General features: G+C 45.6%; 1 protein-coding gene across 2 annotated transcripts in view; it reads left to right on the top strand.

The window, feature by feature from the left end:
• Positions 1 to 22,076, top strand: part of EXOC4 (exocyst complex component 4) — a 611,937-nt gene that overhangs the window by 572,589 nt on the left and 17,272 nt on the right. For both annotated transcript variants that reach the window (XM_065552864.1, XM_065552860.1), the window contains one exon: positions 133 to 292. In XM_065552864.1, coding sequence (XP_065408936.1) covers positions 133 to 292 — 160 coding nt within the window. The remainder of the gene's footprint in view (positions 1 to 132; positions 293 to 22,076) is intronic.

Below are 22,076 nucleotides of genomic sequence, written 5' to 3'. Positions count from 1 at the left end.
TATTACAGATCTGTTTTAATAGTAGGCACCTGTTTAAATGTTGTGTGTGGCTGGTGACTACAAAGCAATCTCTTGCTAAGCATTTTCTTCCTCTTTGCAATTCTTTGGCTTATCTGCCCTCTCCCCTCCCAGGCTTGGGCCACTTGATTTCCTGTATTCTCATCAATGGCGCCCAATACTTCAAGCGCATCAGCGAATCTGGTATCAAGAAAATGTGCAGAAACATCTTCATCCTCCAGCAGAACCTGACCAACATCACCATGTCGCGAGAGGCCGACCTGGACTTTGCAAGGTGTGTTGGAAATCATGCCCCTTGTTTGTTAATGCTGTGATATCCATGGTGACAACAGAAGTCACCTTAAAAGGTTAAACCATCCATTGTGTAGGTGATTGAATAAGCTGATCAATGGAGTAAAACCTCAGAACTGTTTGAAATGTCATCCGCTTCTCCCTCCGCTATACAGCAGACTCAGCAGAGAATCATTCAATGGAATGAAAGTCACTTTGAGTTTATCTTCCACCAAATTAGTTACATTACAGTTGCTACAGGCTATCAGCTTGCTGAAGGTTGATACCTGTGCTTCCCCCTCGAAAATGTATGGATAGGTGGCAAGATCAGGGCTCCAGAATGCTCTCTCCCTTTACCGCTCTTGGGGGGTCGGGGAGGAGGAGGCAGAAGAAAGGCAAAATCCACCCTACTTAACTGCTTCACTTATTGTCCTCCATGCTAGTCTCTGTGCCACTGCTCCGAAGACATTCCATTAACATCAAAAGAACATCACGATGCTGCTTCTGGTAGCTCTGCAGGTACATTCTGGCAGACGTACCTGCCATAGCAAGCAGCTGTCAAAGAGACAGCTCATTGTCTTAACACAAATATTCCCCCTCGCCCAGAAAAGGTCACATCGTGGGATTTAATGGAACCCTTATCCCTCAGATGAAGAAGAACCTTGTATTCATTTGAAACTTAAGAAGGAATTTTAGGGAGGCAGACTATAGTTGCCCAGACTGGAATTTGACCATGACACTGAGGTTAATGCCCTGCTCGTGTTCAAATAGCTTGAGCTATTTTATTTTATTTTATTTTTTAGCTCTTTAATAACCCAGTGATAAAAATCAATGTTAAGCATAAAGTAAAAAGCTGACCTCTGCAGAAGTCAAGAGGCAACAGGATTTGACAGATATTCATTAAAGCTCCATAAGGCACACAAAAGGTACAACAAAGTCATATCCCTATTTTATAGATGTGAAAAGTGAGCCGGAGAAGTTAAAGGACTTGCCCAGGGCCACAGAATGGAGATGGTGTCAGAGCTGGAGTTGGATCCTAAGATTTCCTGGCTCCCAGTCCTGTGCTTAGACTTATAGACCATGCCTCTCTAAAGAGAGAAAGTTTGGCTTTTCAGTCCTTTTTCAATGTACCTCCAGCTCCCAGGTGCTGAGAATTCAAATAAACATCTCACAAAAAACGGATGGAGCTTTTGGAATAAGCATGTTAACAAAAGCAAATCTTCAAACACACAAAAAGAACTGCATCGGCTTTGCAAATGGATATAAGAACAGAACTGGTGTCTCAGATCTATCGGTTCACTAATGCTGGTAGTGACCGTTTCAGTAAGAGACATCTGAGTACATATGAAATATTCATAGGGAAGAGTCTGGGGGGCTAGAAATCTAAAAGCACAGGTGGGTGCAAGGCAAAAATTGTGTCCAACACTTTGGGCTAGACCAGACGTGGGCAAACTACGGCTCGTGGGCCATATCCGGCCCACGGGACCTTCGTGCCCGGCCCCTGAAATCCTGGCCTGGGAGGCTCGCCCCCGGCCCCTCCCCTGCTGTTCCCCCTCCCCTGCAGCCTGAGCTCACTGCTTCGCCGGCACAACGCTCTGGGCTGCGGGGCTGCGAGCTCTTGCCAGGCTGCGGATCTGCGGCTGCACTGCCCAACCCGGTGCTCTGTGCTGCGCGGTGGCCTGGCTGGCTCCAGCCGGGCGGCGAAGCTGCCTGTCCTGGTGCTCTGGGCGGCGTGGCTGTAGCGTCACCAGCCACCGGTGCTCCAGGCAGCGTGGTAAGGGGGCAGGGAACAGGGGGGGTTGGATAGAGGGCAGGGGAGTTCGGGGTGGTGGTCAGGGAGCAGGGGTGTGGATAGGGGTTGGGGAGTTAAGAGGGTGGGGATCAGGGGGGTTGAATGGGGGCAGGAGTCCCGGAGGGCAGTCAGGAAGGGGGTGGGGGGTTGGATGGGACGGCAGGGGGCAATCAGGGGCAGGGGTTCCGGGGGCGGTCAGGGAGAAGGGGTGGTTGGATAAGGCAGGGGTCCAGGGGGGGCAGTCAGGAATGAGAGGAGGGGTTGGATGGGGTGGTGGGGGGCAGTCAGGGGACAGGGAGGGAGGGAGGGATGGGGCAGGGGTTCCGGGGGGGGGCCATCAGGGGTTGAGAAGCAGGGGGGGGCTGGTAGGGGGGGGCTGTTTGGGGAGGGCTCCTCCCTTAAACAGCCCTCCATACAATTTCGGAAACTCAATGTGGCCCTCAGGCCAAAAAGTTTGCCCGCCCCTGGGCTAGAACCAACCCACAAATAATGGAAAGTGGATTTTGTCATGATTTGGCCATCTCTCTCAGAGACTGAATTAGGTTGAAAGTCTGAATTGCTCACATTAAGTATGACTGAGTGCTTCATTTATTTGGGCGCTTATATGGGGTATGGTATCATTACTGAATTAGTCTATTCCTAATAACACTGACATGGGGGAGTTCTGAATGTTGAGGCCTGAGGAGGGAGAGAGATCCATTACTAATTCTCCGAGGAATATAATTCCCAAATTCAATCATCCGTTTTAAATGATTTTATTTAGTTGAAATGTTAAGTAAATTAGTCCAGGTTTTTGGCAGGCAGAGCATGGCTTGAAGATGTGTTAATGGGAACTGGCATCTGAATAATGAAACGTTGACCAAGCCCTAGTGGAGGTTGGCATCCTTGGGCCATCAGCTGTTTGCAGAGGCATTGGAGGCACTAGTTGAATAGCGATGGAGTCGTGCCTTTCAATGCCGCATTGTGTGTCACTTGGGAAGGGCTAGAATGGAACATGTTAGCCCCACTTCCTTTGTGTGACTCTCAGGACATCATGGTACCCTGAATTGAAAGGGCCACTTCTCCATCGTTAGAGTTTGCAAGGTGAGGAATGAGTTTTCTGTACAGCACCATCAGCTCCTTTGTGGTGCTACTGAAGCCACTTCCTCCCTTAGGACAAATTCAAGAGCATTTTTGACAGCTCAGATGGCGGTATTGTTTCTTTCTTTCTTTTGAAGCAGATTTCGGTGATATGTTACATCCCTTTGAGTTTCAAATTACTATGGAATCCAGGTACCTGGGTCTCCACTATTTGAACCTTCCTTGCTAATGACATCCCTGTTTCACTGACACCTGCTGAGCTGAATTTGCAGTTATCCAAACACATTTAATGTTGGCCCAATTAGTGGTCCAGCAATCAAATCCTCCTGTAAATATAAAATAAACAGAACAATATCAAAAGAGCAAAAAGTAACACTGACAGTGATTCTGTAGCACCTCTCATACTAGGATTTCAGAGCACTCTGCAAAGGTAGGTAAATATCATTTCCTCCATTTTATAAATGGGGAAACTGAGTCACTGAGAGGTCTTTGTCACACACCTTGTCAGTATTAGAGCCATCCCAGAAGTCCTGATTCCCATTCCCACCTGCTAACAACTAGTAACGCTGCTCTGCTGTAGGGAAAAATGACCTGTGACTGTAGAATGTGACCGTGCGTTCCTAAACCACATTTAATCCAGTTTGTAAAACACTGCAACCCCTGTATTTCCAGTCTCTTTCTGTAGAAGCTTCCTTGAAGCAAAATAATCCATAGTTCATTCCTATGAGGTTTTTTTTTTAAAGGAAATTGCGACTAGTGCATATGTTACATATTTCAAATAGTTCTGTATTTAGTAAATCAATAAAGATGGAGAAATAGCTGAACTGTTTCCAATAGAAAAAAATCATGTGTATTCCAGTTTTCATGAGACTATTTATTGTACCAGTTCTTTGTAGTTCACATTCAGATTTGGGTGGCTGATGTTTCCCCTGGGTAGGCATTCAGTGCTGATATTAGCTCCCTTGCTCACCCTGTTGTTGTTTGTCTGCCCATTAGAGTTTGAAGTCTAGAGTTCAATATACAGACAAATACTATTGAAAGTTAATATGCAGCTCTCTTCACATGTTTTAATTTTGGAACAAGACAGCTGGTTAGGCTGTAAATTTCTTCGGTAAATTAACACATCCGAGCTCTGGTGTGTGGTGTTTTACAGTAGAGGCTGGTGCCATCTGAGAAAGGGCTGGGGGAACCAAGCATATTTGTGTTCTCTGGGGGTTGGTCCTTTTTTCTTCTTCACATTCCTCAAGAGTTTGTACAGAGCACTGAAGAGCATTGCTTACCCTACCTAGTCTGGAGTGGCTCCCTTTGGAAGTTTATTAGCAACCTAACGCAGAATAAACCTCCATAAGGAAGTATGAGTGGGAAGCCCTTTCTTCTATGAACTCAAAGCCATGCAGAATATTCTCACTGAAACCTGAATCCACATAATACTCACCTGGTTCTGGTGAGACTTTGCAGTTTCAACCACATTTATTAAAAGGTTTGTGAACCTGCAGTGTTCACAAACAGAATCCTGTGAAATTCACTGCGTTGTGGGGTTTTAATATGATGCAGGAGATTTTATTTCAAATGAGTTTTACTTGGAGATTTTGGGCTCGCCCTCTGCTCCAAGTTAAGTCAGGGAAGGGAAGAGGAACTCTACGCAAAACCACGTCAAGGGGAATGTTGGCATGTGAGAGACAGCTCTATCAGCGATGGTCTTAGGTATACTTGGTCTTGCCTCAGCACAGGGGGAAGGACTGGGTGACCTCTGGAGATCCCTTCCTGTCCTACATTTCTTATATTCTATGATTCTGTGTTTCCCTACAAAAAGTGAAAGTGCCAACTTTTATACTGCTTTAGAAATAATTGTATCCATTCAAATAAGAGGAGGTGTTATTGATGCAGATAACTGACTGCTGTATTTGTGCATTGCTCTGTTTTAAAAAGAAGCTATAAAGATCAGTTTTCTAAATTTCATACTAATATTTTCAGGGATTTGGGCAGAGATTGCCTTTTTACTACATGTGTCTAGTGTCTAGCACATTAGGGCCCTGATTGCTGATTGGGGCCTCTGAGTGCTACCAAAATTCAAATGAATAATAAGGGGTTTCCTCCTATAATAATTCTTTATTTAAAAAGGACATGCGCTGCAAAATTTAGATCTGGGGCTGTATTTCAAAGGAGCCGAAGTTCTGAAACTTTCAGATCTGGGGTTTAGGTTTGTGCTATTGTAGAAATCAGAGACTAGCTGTGAAATTTGCATGTGAATTCAGGTCTGAAATGCATGTGTGCACACACACGCACATCTTCCAAGGTGTCCAGATCTCAGTTTCTGGTTCAGACAGGTCTTTAAATAAAATGTTCTTCCACTGTTAGAGGGTTTATTCAATGGAAGACTTATTCTTCTGCCATCCTGTTGTTCTCTCATTCTGATGCATAGGGTGATGGTATTACTGCCTTCTTCCAGGAAGTTAATTGAGTTGGGCGTGAGAGAGTGATGTAAAATGTTAAATTTCTTAAAACAGCATGTAATTTTGACCTCTCTGGCATCAGGTGGATTGAGAGTTGCTACTGTTCGCTACTAGGTCTGAAAGGCTAGTTTGTGCTGGAAGATAATTGCAGATTACCTAGAGGGAATAAGGATATTATCAGACTCCTTTAGATCAGTAGAACTCATATGAAATGACTTTGAATCAGATGTAATCTTGTTTCTCCAGCCCAAGCCATGGGGCCAGCTGAGTGGTTGATGCTCTACACAGCCATGTCTAGGACACACGTTTGACTTCAGATTGGCCTCTCTCTTCCCTTCCCACCTTCACACAATTTAGCTGGTGCTGGGAGCATTAGTTAATCAGGTCCATCTGTTTTTTGCCCAGCATTGATCACTCTGGCCAGTTCGTTAGTAATAGGGATGTGACAGGAGATAAACTTTTCCTCCTCTGGAAAGGAGAGAGGCACAACACACAGGGCTTACAGTGGGAGTGTAAGGATTACACAAAGGGTACGTCTTCACTAGCAATCGATTTATCCGGGATCGATATATCGCGTCTCATTAAGACGCGATATATCGATCCCTGAACACGCTCCCCGTCGACTCCGGAACTCCACCGGAGTGAGCAGCGGTAGCGGAGTCGATGGGGGAGCCGCGGCCGTCGATCCCGCGCCGTGTGGACCCCAGGTAAGTCGATCTAAGATACTTCGACTTCGGCTACGTTATTCACGTAGCTGAAGTTACGTATCTTAGATCGATTCCCCCCTCCGCCCCCCCCCCCCAGTGTAGACCAGCCCTAAGTATATAAAAGACTCTGTGGGGTGGGAGAAGATATTAAGTTGGCATCTAAAAATAAAACTCCATGTTAAAGGAAAGTAATAATGACTAGTTGGGCAGGAGACAAACACATGCATAGCAAATCTCTTGTGGTGAAGTGGGGGAACCTCTTCTAATGTGGGGCCTAATTTACAAGAGATGAAAGGCAATGGGTCCGGCAGACACTGGGAGATCCTGTTCCTGCTACTCTAGAAATTGGGCTCTTGAACTGAAAGGCATCTTTCTAAGAGGTATGGAGTGTATGTTTCCATTGCAGTCAAACCCAGGCTGTCCTAGAGAACGCCCAGTGAAAAGGGTATCAGAACAAGCTGTCAGCATTCCAGACATTGTTCACAGATTGGCCATGAATAGGCCCTTGAAGTGTAGTTCACCTGCATATAATCAGCACAATCTGTATGTCTGTAAGGACCATCTTGAATGTTTATCCTACAGGCGGGATAATGACCTTTATTTCTGCTTCACAGTGAAATGCAGCTACTGTTGCTGCTCTTGTCATTGTCCGTCTCTGCAAGTGGCCATCCAACTACTTGCCGTTTACTCATAATGATGTTCCAGCATACATGTAGTTGCTGGTATATGTACACTCTAAGGGGTAATTCCTGTCCCACCATCCACTCAGCCAGAGAATGTCCTGTCTGCAGCGCATTCAGAGACAAGATAATGACTGCAGTCATGTTGGCTTAGAAGTAGGGAGGACATCCCGATGGTTTGTGTCCCAGAATCAAACCTACACATCTCTTTTCCCAGAGATCGCCAGGCCAGGCTGTATTTTCCTAAGCGGCTGCACTGCTGTTCTCAAGCCACTCACGATGAGCATTGGCTGCTCTCGATTCCCACGGAGCGTTGCCCTCGGACCAAGATTCACCTTTCCAAAAGGCTCCCACTTTCATTTGTTTGGTTTGCTGTTAAATAGGGCAAAAATTTGGCCTTTCACGTTTTTAAAGTTTGTTAGTCTCTAAATAAAAAAAATAATTAATGGAGATATCCTATCTCCTAGAACTGGAAGGGACCTTGAAAGGTCATCGAGTGCAGTCCCCTGTCTTCACTAGCAGGACCAACTACTGATTTTGCCCCAGATCCCTAAGTGGCCCTCTTAAGGATTGAACGCTCAAACCACTGAGCTATCCCTCCCCCGGAGGTGCCACAAGGACTCCTCGTTTTTTTTTGCTGATACAGACCAACACGGCTACCACTCTGAAACCTGTCCTCGTTCCGGAGCATGCATTTTCTTTTAAACTGATATTGTTTCTAAATATTGTCGTGGATAAACAGCATCCTCAGTGACGTATCCTCAGTGACTATCCTACCACTCATAGTTAGTTACACAGGATGCAGGCTTGCTTGTGTTGAAATAATTGTCAGTGGGAGCAGGATCAGACTCAGTAATGGGATTTCTGAGAGGCTTTAATTCCTCACTGCAATGCCGTTTAGGTTGCTGGGTTCCAAGAGCCCCCTTTATTCTGGGATTGTTTGGTTGGAGATATTTTGTTTGGCTGTGTAGGAAGCCAGAGTCTGATCTGCATGTGGCCGTCGGACCACTAGGAATTAGCAGTAACATGCTGCCATCTACTGGAGTTATCCAGTGGGAATTGGACAGCAAGAGTGCGTTAGAGGTTCCTCAGAAATCTTTGTGCAGCTGAAATGTGATCCTCCCAGTGCTCCGGAGTCTGGGTTTGATTGCCAGTGCTACACCGGGGTGAATATATTATTTATCTTTCTGTTTTTGTTCTTTTTCTCTTAATAAATATATAATCGAGCACATTGGATGCCTGTGAATCTAAGAGGCTGTGGAAATAGCTAGAGACAGGCATTGTTCGGGAAGGTACTGCAAGTTTCAACTGAACACAACTCTTCAATTCCGACCTGCATCCAGTGTACCTTAACCTGCAGCAATAATCCCTAGCTTGGAGCCTTACGCAACTTTGGCGGTTTTTATTCCAGGCCTACTCTCTCCTGTGCTGGTTTTGTGATACTCGCTAGAGCTCCCCCAGACTCCCATTTCACTTGTAACTGGAACAGGATAAAAACGTGCAGGTCAAAAGGGAAATATTATCACGGCCCCTGATTCAATGGGGATGTGTGTTTGGGGACTTCAGTCTAACAAGAGGGTGCTGCCTGAATGGGTATGCCTGGGCACCCTATGCTGTATCAGACAGTGGGCCACCAAGCCTGACCGCAGCAGAGATGTAAAACCAGAGTGGGCAAACCCCTCGAAAGTATATTGTAGGTAACAGGATCTGAGCAAGGCAAGGACTGGTTGAACTAATAACCTTTTTTCCATTTCTAATTTCTGTGGTCCTAACACAATTTACAGTCCACGCTCAAGTCCTGCTATTTCCATGGCCTCCCTGCATGGGAGCCTCTTCTGCCATACTTAGGCAGGAGAGAGCTGGGTGGGTGAAGCTAGACAGTCTGCATTGGACACAGTGCTCTAAGTGCCAGAGGCGGGGGAGTAATGGAGCAGGGTATGTCCGTGACCAATCCCCCATCAGGCACTGGTTGTAATATGCAGTGTGGAAGAGCAGATACCATGCTGATGAGCACAGTATAAGAACCTGAATAAGTAGAATAGCTGAAGTCACGCCTCTGGATCAGGTACAGCTACAGTGCAATTCCTCAGCTGATGGGAGACGTGCCTGCTCCTCAAGGCAGGGATTCCAGGGGTCCCTCTGCCCTCCACCCCCCAAGAACCATCCCAGATTCCCAAATGTTCAGTCACTCTGCCTTGGCTAGAGTCGTTAAAAATGGGGAGGCAATATGTTTTGATGTGTAGGAAAATAGCTTTCAGCGGCTGACGATGAAACCGCGGGGGGGGAGGGCAGTTCAAGGGTTAAGTGCACTCCCCCAGGTGCATTCACAAGGCTCCCATTTGTGGATGACCTGTACTCAGACCCAAGCAGTGGACTTGGCCATAAAGGCTTCATGCTGCAAGGTTTGGAGGTGCCCTCAGCTATCTGTAGGAGTTAAAGATGTTCAGAACTGAGCCCTACCGGAGTTACTCTGCAAAGAAACCAGAAGCAGAATTGATTGTAAGGGAAGCTATCCCAGGCTGAAAGTCCCCTATCTGGAGCCAAGGAAAGACATGTTATCTCCATGCTTGTGAAGTCAGACCAACGTTGTGTGCTTATGGAGCATTGTCCCAGATTTGCTTTTGCTCGTTTTAATTAAAAAGTTGTTTTATTTTTCAATTAAGAACTTGGCTTCAAAAATATTTCCTTTTCCTTTCTTTGTCTCTTGTTTTTTCCCCCTGTAGTTTTCATTGAGCTCTGATCTCAGCACAGCTTTAATTAGCTGTAATTAGTGGTTTCACTGTAGTAACCAAATATCCTAACTGCAGAGGATTAAAAACCACTCCTCCACTTGATTGCTTTTCCCATTTGTGTTGGGTGATCAGAGAATGGGCTTTCCCCCTCGTGTCTCTTTACTGGCTGTCTCACATGACACAGGTGCAGTGGGGAACTAGGGACAGTTACTTTCATGAGAACGGCCACACTGGTTCAGACCAAAGGTCCATTTAGCTCAGTGTCCTGTCTTCTGACAATGGTCAGTGCCAGGTGCCCAGAGGGAATGAACAGGGAATCAAGTGATCCATCCCCTGTCGCCCATTCCCAGCTCTGGCAAACAGGCACTAGGGCACCATCCCTGCAATAGATGGATCTGTGCCTGTGTAGGAACATACTGGAATGAATGCCCCATTGGGTCATATGGTCCAATTTCTTATGTCCAGAGGTTCTCAGTGCTTCAGAGGAAAGGTTACAAACCCACACACATACCTCAATGCACATAGCTAATTGTGCAGAACTATAGCACAGGGCAAATGTGTCACCCTGCCCCAGCTGCTGATCATCTTGTGCCCAACGAATATGAAAGTTGAGGAGTGATTTTTTCACTCAATGTGACTGCGATTGATATTCTTATTCACACGATGGAGAGGTTTAAAAATACCTAATTTTCTCAGGTTCCTTTAGTTGTCAAGTAACACCTACTGGTGAACAGCTGAAATGTTAGTATCTGGCGAAAGGCACTCGTTGCTTGCTGTGTTCAGAAAACCGCATCAGAAACTCTTACTATGTATTTGCATGCCAGTAACACTTAGAGGGCGCCAATGAAAGATCAAGGCGCATTGTGGTACACGCTGTACAGATACATAATAAAAATCCAGGCCCTGCTCCAGAAAGCTGCCAATCTAGGTTATGACAAGATGTAACAGGTGGGGAAGACAAGATGAGAAAGCAAGCAAGTCACTGCACAGTAAATGCAGTACTCTCAGCTCACCACCTGTTGGTTCATTTCAAACGTGTTTGTCCTCCCTCAGGACTGGGGCTATGTTCACATTACAGCTTAGATCGGTGTAAGTTATGTCGCTCAGCGGTGTAAATAAGGCACCCCCTGAGCGATGTAAGTTACACCGACCTAAGCACCGGTGAGGACAGCGCTGTGTTGGCAGGAGAGCTTCTCCCACAGACACAGCTACCGCCGCTCGCGGGGCCTGGAGTAATTAATTCGGCGGGAGAGCTCTCGCCTGTCGACTTAGCGTGTCTGCATTAGCAGCGCTTTAGCGGCGCAGCTGTAAGCTCCGTTAGTGTAGCCATAGCCTCAGTCCTTGGAAGTTTTGTTTCTGAGTTTGCCAAAGAGCAGAAGTCCAAAACGATGCATCAGAAAAATGTCTCACCTGGTGCTGATTTTCCATGTTTGGAAATTCAAAAACACCTTCATGGAAATTTACCAGACGTTCCAAAGCGAAGAATCTGACTCTTGGGGGATGATATTTCTCATGTTTGTCCTTAAGTAATTTTTCTGTAATGTGAGCACTTGAATATAAGGGCTTGGATGAAAATGACTTAGCCACGGGTTAACGATAACGTGTAGCTCCCATTCCTCTGTTCTTTGTTGTGTATCCTGATTACAAGCCCCTGGAGAAAGGGGTTTTGTTGCCGCTATTACGACTGTTTTACTGTAGGTGTCCAGAGTGCATAAGACACTTCACTGATAAGCAGAACATCTGTGGTTCCTGGCCCCCCAAAGAACTTACAGTTTAAGGCCCCAGTCCAACAAGGCACATAAGCAGGTGCTTCACTTTAAACACACGAGTAGTGCCAGTGAATCATTGAAATCAATGGGACTATACTTGAGCTGGGTTGGAACCTAACTGTACCCGTGACACAGTGAGCAAAGGCAGTAGAGAATGGGGAAGATAAGAACTAGACCGATAGAAATAAGGCAAGGAGAGTAATATGTCAAAAGAGGGGGAGATGCTGGAACACATTGATAAAGAGCACCAAGTCCCCGGGACACAGGTGGTAAGATCCAAGCGCTCCGAAGGGCCCTGAGAATAAAGTGGGTGAGCTGAGTTAGGCTGGAGCAAATCCATCAAGTGTTTTAAAAACCAGGCGGATTCATTCTGAATTGATTCTGAAGTGAAGTGGGGGCGGCCAAGGGTGTTTTCTGGGGCACTTGCTAACATTTCTGCATTGGACTGAGATAGTAGGCAGTATAATAATGTACATTCTGCAGAGCTGGTGCTTAGGGATGCCTTGAGAAGGGAGTTGCATGCAGAGGTACGAAATAGCTAAAAGCGTGCAGCGACGCTTCCCGGAGGCACCAGGGCTGTGAAGCATCTCACTACCACCTGCCTTGAGCATGAGGAAGCCTTGTCTGTGCCTGGCATGGGTCAGTTCCCCAGCTCCAGTGGCCACAAGCCCTCCCCACCAGTCCTACAGAGGCCCTGCTCTCTCTCTGCAGGTTAGTGAACGGCACACTCCAGCCTCCAAACATCTCCCTGGAGCATCCAGCCCCTGGTCCACTGGACACTCGCAATATTCACAGATTCACGACTTCCAAAAAAACAGCACATCCCAGCTCACCAGTTCCCTCAGATCACTGCTCCACTTAACACACAGCACATGGATATGGTGATAGCGAAATCAAGTATAAGTGTATTTAACAAAGCATAAAGATGCAAGTGATAACAAGTAGAAACCTTGAAGATAAATGGTTACTTATAAAATAAAATCATAACATTAGAGCTTAGACTTAATTAACAAGATACTCTCATGTCTCGTAGAATATTGCTCACCCAAAATCCTTGTACTTTACAGCCAGGCTGGCAGTGAGCCTTCTTTTGTGAGACAAGCACGATATCAGTTTGCCTCCTAAGTCAGGGGATCAGTGTGTCGCTTTGCACTCCACGTTATACCAGAACAATCCTTATACATAAACAGGACACCTCCTCCACTGGCTGTTTATTCCTGTAGATTTCCTCTCTTGTACATTTCACTACATCTCAGCCCTCACCTGTCTCATTATGCAAACGAAGCATGCATTGTGAGACATGCAATACACAAGTGGCCAGCCAGGGAGATACATGTCTGAGTTATGTCACCTCCTCGTGACCTGTTTTAATTCCAAGACCTTAAGAACACAATTTTTATTATCGATCCATAATTCCTTAAATGTTATCTGTATCTAATGGGCTATGGGCTCTCGGTAGAGACCTAACGTGCCACCCTTCAGTGAACTGTTATGCATATTTCTGACCTAGTGGATCCCCGTGAAACCCTATGCACCCCCTGTGCCCTCTGCCAGTTGGCACCAGGCGCTCCCTGGATCACACATGACCAGTGTCACCCAGCGAAATGGAAAGACAACAAATTTCCAACTGAAGCAAAGGCAGTACTTTTCTTTCACAGTTCATAATTAACCTGTGGGACTGACTGCCACCAGATATTAACAAGGCTACAAGTTTAGCAGGGTTGAAAAACAAGATGAGACATTAGATAAGTAGCAAAAACATCCAAAGTTAAAACAGATAGAACAAGACAAGTGGGGTTGGTCCAATAAAAGATACTACCCCGCCCACCTTATCTATCTCATATCCTGGGAGCAATCCAGCTACAAGACTGCAAACAATAGATAGAACATAACACTAGCTGTCCGGGCTTTAGGAAGTACTTCCCCTGTGGGCAATTTAATCCATAACTGTCCTTCGTGTGGTTTTATACCTTCTTCTGAAGCAGCAAGTACTGGGCACTGATGGACAGAATGCTGTATTAGCTAAACTTGCGGATTGATCTGGTCTGGTAATGCCTGAACATACTGCACTATATGTAATCACACAGTATTAGAGCGTTCACATATACCTATTCGAAAAGCAAGGCAATCGTCTTAAAATATCAATCTAGCATCTCAACGCTGCTGCACCGTCTCTCTATCTAGCCATGCTGAAGTTTTCCTATTGACTCAAAGGTTGTATTTAAATTAGCCATTTCAGTTTTTCCTGGAGGCACTTTTAATCTTTGCGCTGTGACCTTTAAAGATATAGGTTTTCGCAGCCTCAGTAATGATTTTTATTGCCTGAATATGGACGTTTGGTTTGCTCCAAGTAAACACTTGAATTCCATTTTCCTAAACTGGAAATGGACTAAAGAAAAGCGTAGGGGGGCTTCATTGACTTTCCTTTCCTGGCACTCGGCATGGGGAAGGGGAATCAATGGGATGAACTTTTCAACAGGCAAAAAAACTGCTTTCACTCTCCCAGAGAAAGTAAGGCCAAGGAAGGTGCTGAATTAATATTTATTGGTTTTTTGGGTTTGGTTTTAGATTCAGTGCTGGGGCACTTTTATCAGCTGCATTGACAGCTTCATGATATATCCTCCTAGAAATCAAATTACAAGCAAGTTCCTCATTTCTCTCTTAGGTGACAGTCTTTTCTTGATACCTGTTTTTAACAATAGTTTTGAATGTTGGTGGAAAATACCAAGTAATTAGTTTATGTCCCTGAGTCCTTCATTTGTATCTGGAAGGTGGGTATGTGTCTGTCTGTTTCAGTCACTTGGTCTATCCTGCTGCACTTTGAATGTTAATTAAAGGGCAAGCATTATTCTCTTTTTAAAACTTTTGTTTTGGAATTGCTATGTTTAATGACTTTCCAGGGGCCATGTAACAATACACAGCCAGTGTTTATTTACTTGTGTGACTGAGGTTACAGGGTCTCAGTTTGAGATTGTTGACAGTACCACTGGAGTCCGAGAGATCATTCTATTTAGCCACGTCTATAGTGTGTAGGGGTGTGGATTGATCAGACTGACCAGGTTTTGAGAGCATGCACTCTAAAATGAGCGCACACAGGTCCCGATTTGCATCTGCACAGTATTATTGACAAATGCAAACCAGAGTTTCTTCATGGAATTTAACATGCCCTCATTTGATAATAGAGTCCCAAATGAGCCAGGTTTTCATAGCAGAAACATCAGGCTATTGTTTGATCAGGCAGAAAGTCTTCTATTTAATAGGGGCTCACTGACTGAGCTGGGTTAGCCTTTGAATCACTTTTCCGAAAATCCTGCAGTCGCAGGGTGGGGGAATTCAGTGCCAGACTGCAGCTTCCACTGTCAATCCTTTGCCTCATTTAGCATGGGGCTTTGATGCTGTTATGGAATGGAAGAGTCACCTCTTTGCCAACCTACTTGTTTTTGTACCCCTTCTCTACAACTGGTTCTCTCCCTCTCTGCCACAAACCCTCTCCATATTCCTCACTTGGTCTCCCAAACCTGTGGTTCACTCCCCTGAAACAAAGGCAGAAAGGCTATTGACTCACATTCCCCACCAGCGACCCTTTCCCCAGTACATTTACTGTGGGTCTCCAGCCCATACTTGTAGAATGTGAAAAGACTCGTGCAGTATTGAGTTGGGAATTGTTCTGCCCCAGGACTGTAGCTCCTGACCTGCGTCTGCTTAGAAAGCTATCAGAATTAAAATGCTTCACATTACAAAGCAAGCATCACAGGTGGGACAACGAGACTACAATCTAACGGTATCGTCAGCTTCTGTCAACAGACTCAGATTGATGTCTCCAGTGCTGGTGGGTGAGGCATGCCTCTTGACACCACACAACACACCCCCAAAAGGAAAGGAACAGTTGGGGCGTACCTGATGTTCTGTGTCAGGATGTAGTTAAGCAGTGCATGTCCCATCTGGACCTCCAGGGCCAATAATATGGACGTAATAACTCTGCACGGAGGCCATAGGCTAGATTCTGAGGGCTAGCTTGCGGATTCCTATAAAAAAGGAAATCCCAGTGACCCTGTGAACCAGTGAACTTCCTGATCTCAGCCAGAAAGATAGTTGTAAGGTTCTTTTTTTTAACTCTTCCATCAGAGAGTCTTGTCGGCCCCCATCCCAGATCCTGAAGAGCTCTCTCTACCACCCTTCTGCCAAGCCTCTGAGCTTCCACGGTTCCCTGGTGGCTAAACGGCCAGGTCAGAAGCTATTTTCAAAGCTGTGGGAAGCCGGTTGATGCTGACGCCCGTCTCACATCTCTGAGGCACTGCCAGTCCTGATTCTGGGTGATCACCGGGAGGAACTGTCATAGTTGATGGCAGTGAAATGACATCTGGGAGCATGAGGTACCGTAGGAAAGATTTTTGTGTATTTGTTTCTAACCCTGGGTAAGGTCCAGAAAGAGAGTGGTTGGGGGGGCCTGGGCCTACCAGGTATGGATCTCACCATTTTTCTTAGCCCAAGACAGAATGGCAGATTTTCAGGCAGAAACTCAAGAATAAGCCCCCATTTTTGTTGTAGCATCAGAAGCAAATCGGATGCACACCCCAGTTAAAGACTGCTCGGGTCATGGCAAGATGAGCTGGGAGGAAAATACAAGCGGAAACATAACAGCCCTCTTACATATCCTTCCTTGGATTGCCCTCTTCCAGGTGACTGGTGCCAGCACAGTGGTTTTTCCCAGCCAGTGGGGTGAAGCTCCCGCTGTTTTCTATGCTCAGCAGGACACTGAAATGTGTTGGTTTAGCAGGAGGCTTTATCCTCTGAGGAACAAGTCCAGGATGCCACCCACCTGGAACATGAGTGAGTTTTCCCAGGCTCTGCCATACGCCATCTTGCCAATACCTTGCCAAGTCAGTGACACTAAAATACACGTAATGCTTTTATTATTTTAAGTGAATTTAATGCTGTGGAAAGGGGCTGATGGAAACGCTGGAGACCTGAGTCTGTTTATAAAGAGAACGGGTACAACATGCCTCAACCCTGACCCAGCAAGACCACCTGTTTTCCGCAAATCGATCTTCCCTGCTGCTAAAGGATACAGAAATAATCTTGGGGCTTGTGCAACATCCTGACATTTACGTCATAATGCAGGTCAAATAATTAACATTGACCTAAGGTGTCCTTAATCAGTCTAAGAGTGCTACTCAGCCATTGTGGGTGACCATCCGGTACGGGCCACGAGTGATTGGTCATAGGGCCCAGTCATCCTCTTTGGAGTAACAAAGTGTAACAGGTGAAAGGATGATCCATATATCATTCCAAACCAAGGAAGAATAAACTTGCACCCTTCTGTCCCATCCTGCGGTGCCAGTCATTCGGGGTGATCCATTGGAGGAAAAGACAGCGTTTACCTCCCTCTTCTAAAAGGCCTTTTATGTATGGTTCTTGGAGACCCAGAGCACAGCAGGCTGCCCATAATAACAACAGGTTCCGATATGAACGGTCTTGACGATCCAAAGCATGGAGATCAGAGCAGCCGGTGGCATCAGCTGAAGCAGTAGGCAGACAATACAAGCATGGAAGATGAATGGACAGTAGTAATAACCCAGCTCTGTCCAGTCCTCCTGCCACAAGGGAGCTGAGCCCATGAAATGGACCCTTATGCTGTGAGCGGATATAAAGCAGATGATCGCAGGGCTCCTGGAAGGACACAGAAACACCGGGTAGGGAAGAAAGGAGGAATATTCTGAGCTTCCCATTTCCAAGGGATCACGAGTAAATTTCACACATGGAGTAGTGTCCATTAGCAAAGCAAAGGTACCACCCACTTTCTGAGTTAAAGGAAATGTAGTATTTCTCCTTTCCTCCCACGATACAGGCAGCTCTTCCGAGGGTTACCCGGGAGGGGCAGTTGCTTCTTGTTGCCTGGCTTCTGCAGCTACTACAAGGGACTGTCACTCTGTTCACACAGTGACTGGGGACTATGTCTTTTCCTGCAAACAGGAAGCTTCATGTTCTCAATTCCAGAAGCAAACAGTGTGGCCAAAAAAGGGCATGTAATACTTATGCCTGAAAACATCCCTCTGGGGACCAGTAGGGCAGGGGAAGAATCAGAGAGGTGGTAGCAAAGGTTAGCACGTTATAGAGAAGTGTGAGGGAGAAACTGACAGGATCCCTGTTAGCAAGGGACCTGCATATTCATGTCGACTATAGAGAAATTGTCTCTGAGGTTTTGGTAGCCCTGTGGGAGGACAGTGATGTGTTTTTGTAACCCTGGATGTGACAGCAGCACCTCCAGACAGAAGCATATAAAGGGCAGTACCGTGTATTTTTTTAAGCTTTCAAGGTGATTGCTATCCAGGGAGAATGGGAGGGAGGGGGAACGTATTTTGTAAAAACCAAGTTCTTCATTAACAATAGGAACTCCAGAGGGCCAGCAAATAGCAATCAAGCAGAATCTGTAGAATTGACTCTTTGGATTGATTTTACTCACTATTTACCTTCTAGCACTTGAAAATGCCTGCTGTCCTGGGGAGGGGTCTGCGTAGGAGTGAAGAGAGGGGAAATGGCTGGAAAGAGGAGGACTATTTAAGCTCAGCTAGGGTGGCTTGCGCGGTGATGGGGGAAGCCTAAAAGTTTCATCCCCTTGAGAAATGTCTGATTAGGAAGAGAGCCTGGAGATGGGAAACAAACAAGGAACTCTCCAGATTGCCTGTTACATTACTCGGGCGCTACAGGAAATGTAACAGACAGAGCCTGGATGCCAGATGCTGATTTCACACTGAGGTAGCGCCATTGACTTAAATGGAGCTGCCCCTGGTTTACATTGGTGTAACTGGGATCAGAAGCAGGCCCCAAGACTCCAGCAAGGGAATGAACTTTCAGGGTCATCCCACTTTGAATGGGTCAAGAGACAGACGCCCCAGGAAGCTCTCTTTTCAAATGTGGGGTCCGTATCTGGGCACTCAGCCTATCTACTTAGACCCATCAATTATCTGTTTTACCTCCTGATCCGAGACTCCAAACATAGCATTTAGGAAACTTCTTTATGCGCCCATGATTGAAAATGGTGTCAGCGATCGGCAAACAAAGGTGTTAGAAGAGGTACAGGTTTTTGAATAGAAAAATTGACACAACAAAAAGAATCACAAAGGAGGGAATAAAACCTCAGTGTGTGTGAAGAACAACTGTCCGGCCATTTGTCTACAAATTGTTTCAAAAAGTAAATATTAGATTGTCAGCCTGAAGTGCAACTCGATTGCTTTGTTCCAGGCTGCAAATGGAAGCAATTAAAAAAAATGTCCTGCTCCTTTCACTATCAGCTGCTTCTTTCTACCACAAACCCCCATAGATAGGAGTGAATGTACTCAAGTCCTTTAATAGTGGATTGGTTTACCCTGTCAGTCAGATCTCATTAGAAACTGCAATGCTTCATGCCCGGTAATCTGCTAGAATGTGACAGATATTTGTGTGGTGTAATCTGTTTGAGGGTCACCACTCATCATTTTTCTATGCCATTAAAGCACATATTTCGCAGATGTCTCTCCCTTAATTAAATTAAGCCGAGGAGATGAGCTCTTTACCTGCCAATGCGGCGGCATTATGGTGGCAGAAATAGGAAGGCACAAAAGCAGGCAGGGGCAGCAGATGTGGAGAGGTGTGAAGTACTGGCGTTAGCCCCAGCATGGGGGATAGGTGGAGTGGTCGCTGGTTCTAGGCAGGTTAGGAGAGATGGGTTTTTAGCTTTGGTGTTGAAGCAAAGAGATGAGCAGACTGCTCCAGAGAACATATCTGGTGTGGTAGCAGCAGAAGGGCAAGTCCTGCCAGCAGTGGGGAGAGAGAAGGGAGCTAACCCAAAGCCAGAAATGGCAGAGCAGAGAGAATAGCTACCACTAATGAGAGGGAAGTCATCTTATGTGGCGTACTGTAATCTCATAGTTAGAGCAAAGGGCTGGGAGTCATGTGTTCTAATCCCAGATCTGCTGTGGACTCACTGAGCGATCTTGGGCAGGGACTTTCTAATGCTCTGTGTTTCTCTTTCACGCTGTAAAGCAAGGATAATAGAACTTCAATAAATTAATATGTGGCCACCAAGAGCTTCAGTTCTGTCATTGTGTTGCCCAGTGAGGCTATTTGGAGCTTTATGGTAACCTCGGGGATGGAACCAAGGTCCTCTTGTTCCATAACGACAGGTCCCTACCATCTGAGTTAAAGGACATTCTCCATTAGCAGTTAGCAGTATAGTGCAAGGAACACACCATAAGCAATTTTGATTCCATCTAGCAGAGAGTAGCAGCGTGTGCATGAACAGTGATTTCATTATAGTATTTTCCTACTCGATACATGTGATCCGTAGACTGTAAATCCAAAGTGTTATAGTCATGATTATCTCTTTCCTGCATCCAAAACCAAATCTGAGTTCTTTGGAGAAAGATCAAAGACTTTATTTAGTATTTCAAATGCTAAGAGTTTTAATTCTCAGAAAATGTTCAGCCAGCTTTTGGACGGTGAGGTGTGATTCTGAGGAATTAGAGTCACTAAGTATGTGTTTGAATAAAAAGTGGAGCATCTTGGTTTTGTTGGCTCACGTGTAAACCAGGAAACAGCTGAGTGGATTGGATGATCCCTGCAATACTGAAAGTGACTGGCCCCTGGGTACAGTACAGCACCAACCTAATGGGAGATGCAAGCCAAGCGACTCCTATCTGTCTGGTATGGATCCTCTGGTGAAGCAGACATTGACAATTCTGACTAAGGCTAGGTCTACACTACCTGTCTGAATCAGCGGGTAGAAATCGACCTCTCGGGGACAATCGATCCCCGAATCGACGCTCTTACTCCACCAGTGGAGGTGGGAGTAAGCACCGTCGACGGGAAGCCGCAGAGGTCGATTTTGCCGCCGTCCCTACAGCAGGGTAAGTCGGTTGCGATACATCGAATTCAGCTACGCTATTTGCGTAGCTGAATTTACGTATCTTAAATCGACACCCCACCCACCCACCCACCCCCGTAGTGAAGACCTGCCCTAAGATGCAGGAAACATGGAGTTAAGGAGGCGAATTATTGATTCAACACAAGTATTAACATATCTGGCAGATGGAGACTGTCTGAGAAAATTTTGCAGAGTGGCATCTGCAACATGCCTGATTGGCATTCCTGAACTTTCACACATCAGATGTAGAACTTCAACACACAAACTCTGAAGTGGCAATTAAATTTGTCCCATTATGATCCTGTTCTCTTTAGCCAAGAAAAAAGTGTGAATTCAGGTAGATATTTAAAACCTTAAAAGTCTTGGTTTTTAAGAGCAGTTTTAAAATAATTATGTTGAAATTGCTGTGTTTGAACATACATGTATGATGTTGATTTATAAGAAGGATATATTCTTTTCAGGAAGCAATCTCCAGCATGTAATTTCTTACTCAGACATTATTGTAGGCTGCAAAGCTTGCCTAGAATTTACAATTTTTTATTCCAGATCTGAGATCAAATATATCAAGGATATAAAATTCAAATGAGATCTCACAGCACATAAAGGCATTACATCTGAAACTAAAGTAAGTTCCTTGTGAGTGTACTTGAGTTATGTATCAGATACAAAATTATGCCCCACACACACACAAAAAGAGAGAGAAGAGGAAAAGAGGTGCAAATAGTGATTAAGCTCTGTGCCATCATGGAAAACAGCTCACTACTTATTGAAGAAAAGGTAGTATGTAAAAGATACCCTTGGTAATGCAATATGGTACCATGTGATTCTCGGGTGCTTGTTCAAATCCAGCGCAGGTGGGTAAATCACTACATTTTTACCATCTGTTCATTGTTCAGTGGCTTATGTGATTTTGGTTGGAAAGTCAGAATCCACTTCCTAGTGACCAAGTGGCCACATCACAAAAGCCACCAGCAAAATTGGGACTGCATCTCAGCAAAGAGGCAAAGGATCGAGTCCACGGTGGAGTGACCCCCAAGGTGAATGAAGAGGAAGGTTCAGAAGGGGCAGTTTCAGGTGCTGATAACATGTCCTTTTCTAGAATCAGGAGTACCCTTTGCTTTCTGGAAGCTTGGAATGTGAAGCCACTCTGCATCTTCTCTGGAAATCTCACTGGGGAATTGTGTTTTGAAATAAGTAACCAGCTTCTCGAGTTCTCCATCCTGAATATACCCACATCCTCTTATGTTCTTCTGAGGCAGCATCATACTATACACAAAACTTACTAGAGAGATGCAAACATCCATGGTTTTTCTCATGGGTGGGTCCACAAACAACCAGGGTTGGACAGTGCTCTTGTTTTCTTCATCCAAGAACTCTCTAGTGTTTCACTGATCTCTCCCTTGCTAGCAACCTTTTAAGTGCCCCCAGTCCCATCCCACCATTCATCTGTCCCCAGAGAGAGGGACAGAGCACTCAATTTCCTTCTCTGCTGGTACTAATTGTCCTTCACTGATGGGCCAATCAATGATACTTGGGATGCTTCATTGTAGTCTTGACTTTGATAGCCCTCTGTCCCATGTCCAGCAAGCAAGAACTTGCAGGCCATTCCAACAGCCCCCAGAATCTTCAGTAGGCAAAAGACCACATTCTGGTTTTGGTGTCACACTGCCCAT

This window comes from Chrysemys picta, chromosome 1 (assembly GCF_011386835.1).
Source record: "Chrysemys picta bellii isolate R12L10 chromosome 1, ASM1138683v2, whole genome shotgun sequence".
Lineage (NCBI taxonomy): Eukaryota > Metazoa > Chordata > Testudines > Emydidae > Chrysemys > Chrysemys picta.
The sequence above is the reverse complement of the archived record's forward strand: the minus strand, read 5'-3'. Positions and strand labels throughout refer to the sequence as shown.